The 3,047-nt window shown below is 36.2% G+C and overlaps 1 protein-coding gene across 1 annotated transcript in view; it reads right to left on the reverse strand.

The window, feature by feature from the left end:
- LOC119583450 (longitudinals lacking protein, isoforms H/M/V-like) overlaps positions 1-2,705 on the reverse strand; it is a gene marked incomplete in the record, with an annotated part of 21,298 nt that extends 18,593 nt beyond the window's left edge. Inside the window, 2 exon segments of the mRNA XM_037931935.1 lie at positions 1,023-1,131; positions 2,593-2,705. Of these exon segments, the coding sequence (XP_037787863.1) occupies positions 1,023-1,103 (81 nt within the window).
- Between the last annotated feature and the right edge of the window lie 342 nt (positions 2,706-3,047).

Raw genomic sequence — 3,047 nt, forward strand, 5'->3', positions numbered from 1 at the left:
AATCAAGTAAAAAGAAAAAAAAAATAACTTTCATACCTTTACAAAAATACACATAGATAGAACTATGAATGATACTATCAAATATAATAATGGTGTCAATTAAAATAATAATGAGAATAACAACATCAACTTTAATCACTAACGAGATTAAAGAAGTATTAGAATTAGTTCTGGTGATGAACATAATATGGTATGTAGTGTAGCATCTGTACTATAGTACTATTTCTTGGTTTTAGGACAATAATTCTGAAGGATTGTTAGATGGGCTTCATATTTGGTAAGATGGAATATTATGATTTAATTTGATTCAAGTTCAATGTTGTTTACAGTATACCAATTTTAGGGTGAGTTATGGTACTTTTTCTATTTAAATTTTGCAAGAAAGTCCATGGAAATGGCTATAATAATAACAACAATAATATTTGTGTTCTTATTTTCTAGCTAACCATATAATCAACCTGCTGACATCCCAATCACTATTCTCAAAATGCATAGATTTGCATGTACGTGGTTGCAGACATGTTTATGCTTTTCAAATAATAATAATTTGGATTCATCACAGTTAAGTATTATAAACATTACTAATGGTTATCAAAAAACCTGCACAATCGTGAATATATCTTTACGTTGGTTATGATCAATTTTACCAATAAGTTAATATTTGCAGGACACGAATTACATGGATTATACGTTTGTGCATTTTGGCTCAGCGCCATGAGTGGGATCCATGAAAAAGTAAATAAACTCATCACAGAAATATGTAATTAAGCTTGAACATTATTATGCTAAAATGAGTTGATTCATGATGATCATATCTTTTTTTAAAGGCTATGGGATGCATTTACTATATCTATACAGAATAAAATTATATAACTAATGAATGAATAAATAAATGTGTATCTGTGTTTATCCTAACTCTATTCTTCTTCAACTGCTAGGCTGGTGAAAGATACTACATCCATAAAATGAGAAAACAAAGAAAAAATTCAGTACTTATGTATATTTTAGAAGATAACACTTACTTTTTTCCGAACAGATGAGAGCATGCGAAAAAAAGTAGAACGATGATCCCTCCATTTAAGACACAGCAAGCCACCTTCCATGGTGATGAATTACACGTTTTACAGCTTCCTGAAATAAATAACAAAGGCATCACAATATCATTATTACACAAGAAAAGCCACTCACAAAAAATGCAGTTGTTTCATGTTGTTAGCTTATCGTGACTGGGTTGGTTAATAATGAACTGAAATGGTTTTAATATCTGATTCAGGTGAAGAGGTAACAAACATGATTAATTATTTTGGAAGGGCTTTGCCACCTTACTTAGTTCTCTGAAGATATAGTTTTTTTTTTTCTAGAGCTTCATCATATTAATTTGCTGAAGGAAAACATTTATAAGAATTATTATACAAAGAAAGCCTTTGTCTCCCTCTCTCTCTGTCTCTTTCCCTCTCTCTCTGTCTCTTTCCCTGCCCCCCTCTTTCTCTCTCTCTCCTTTCCTTTTTCTTTCATTCCTTCCTTCTCTCCTTCCCTCCCTCTCTCTTTCTCTCTCCCTTTTTTCCTCAAAAACAACAACAACAACAGACATCTTAATAATATTATTTTTTGGTGTACTTTAAGGGCATTACCAAAGTTTTTCCCATCTTGTGACCACTTTTCAAAGATTACCATTTATGCTTTTTGTAAGAGTTCACATACAAGGCAACATTGGGTAAATAAACCAGTAAGATTACCAAACAAGGATACATACAAAGGAGAATAACTATTTCCTTATCACAAAAGTTAAAAGAGATTTACTCTATACTTAATCTACAGAATTGAAGAACATGGAAGTGACTTGAGCAACTGCCATGTCGTCCAAGAATTAGACGGTCCCAAAAGGCTAACAACCCTCCATCTGATATAAGAGTAGCCTATTCTTGCAAGGTAAAACCTATTAACCTCCCTGTCAGTTCATACTTAAATAATCACCAGTATAGCATACATTCATACATTTTACCCTGCTCTCCCCTACCATCGAGGCCAAGATTGTCCCTAATAGGGGGTTCCGCAGCATCATTTCAATGAATTTGCGTAGTAGAGAGTGAAAGGAATCCTTTGATACCACTTTAATTGTGACTGGTTATGTGAAGGTATTATGAATATTTGCCTTAAGGTTCCTTCCCTACATTAATTGCATATGTTGATTACTTTGTAGGTAATAGCTGGAAGAACTGGATGAACTACAATAAAATTCTTTGGCATTCACAAATGTACTAAGCCATTTCTTTAAGCTCTTGGTGGCGAGACTGATACTGCTCGTGTACTATAAGGAAGGGATGACTAGCTGTCAGTTTACCTCTGGGTCCCTTATCATAAGTGTTTTTCTCTCTCTGTATGCTTCTCTTGTGAGCAATTACTCCAAAAACAATAAACCTTTAAAGAATAAGGACGTCAAGGGACACTGTAATGACCGAAAAGTGGATATGCACAACGTATTTCCTAAAGTTAAAACGTAATACAACCTACAGTTAGTAATTAACCTTAAAGATGAAGTTCAAAAGGGGACGCGGTTATCCTTGCAGTACCTGGCAGCCAACATCAACAAACCTACGGCTAGGACACGCTCGTTCTTCCAGCACGGTAATATTAAAACGACTTAAAACACCGCGAACAAGCTTGTGCTCCCGGAAAAACGACATAGGAAATAGCGACTCACGGGAGCTGCCTCCACCTTAATCCCAAGCGGATAAACATTAGACTGATGCGCTTTTGTTTTCGCCGAGGAATTTTTCGGCAGAGCCACCTATTGGCCAACAGCGTCACTCTCGGGTGGTGGTGGGGGGTATTTCCCTCGCGTCTATTACCTCGCGACCAATCAGGACGAGTCTTTAGGGTCAACTGGCCAATCATGAACGAATTGGGGTCTTTGACTCGCTTGTTCTGCTTCGAGTCCCATTTATTCTGCTTCGAGTCCCATTTCTTCTCCTTCGAGTTCCATTTCTTCGGCTTCGAGTCCCGTTTCGGATCCTTCGAAGTTCAGTGCCGTCGGGGAAGTCTCAGCG

This window comes from Penaeus monodon, chromosome 17 (assembly GCF_015228065.2).
Source record: "Penaeus monodon isolate SGIC_2016 chromosome 17, NSTDA_Pmon_1, whole genome shotgun sequence".
NCBI lineage: Eukaryota > Metazoa > Arthropoda > Malacostraca > Decapoda > Penaeidae > Penaeus > Penaeus monodon.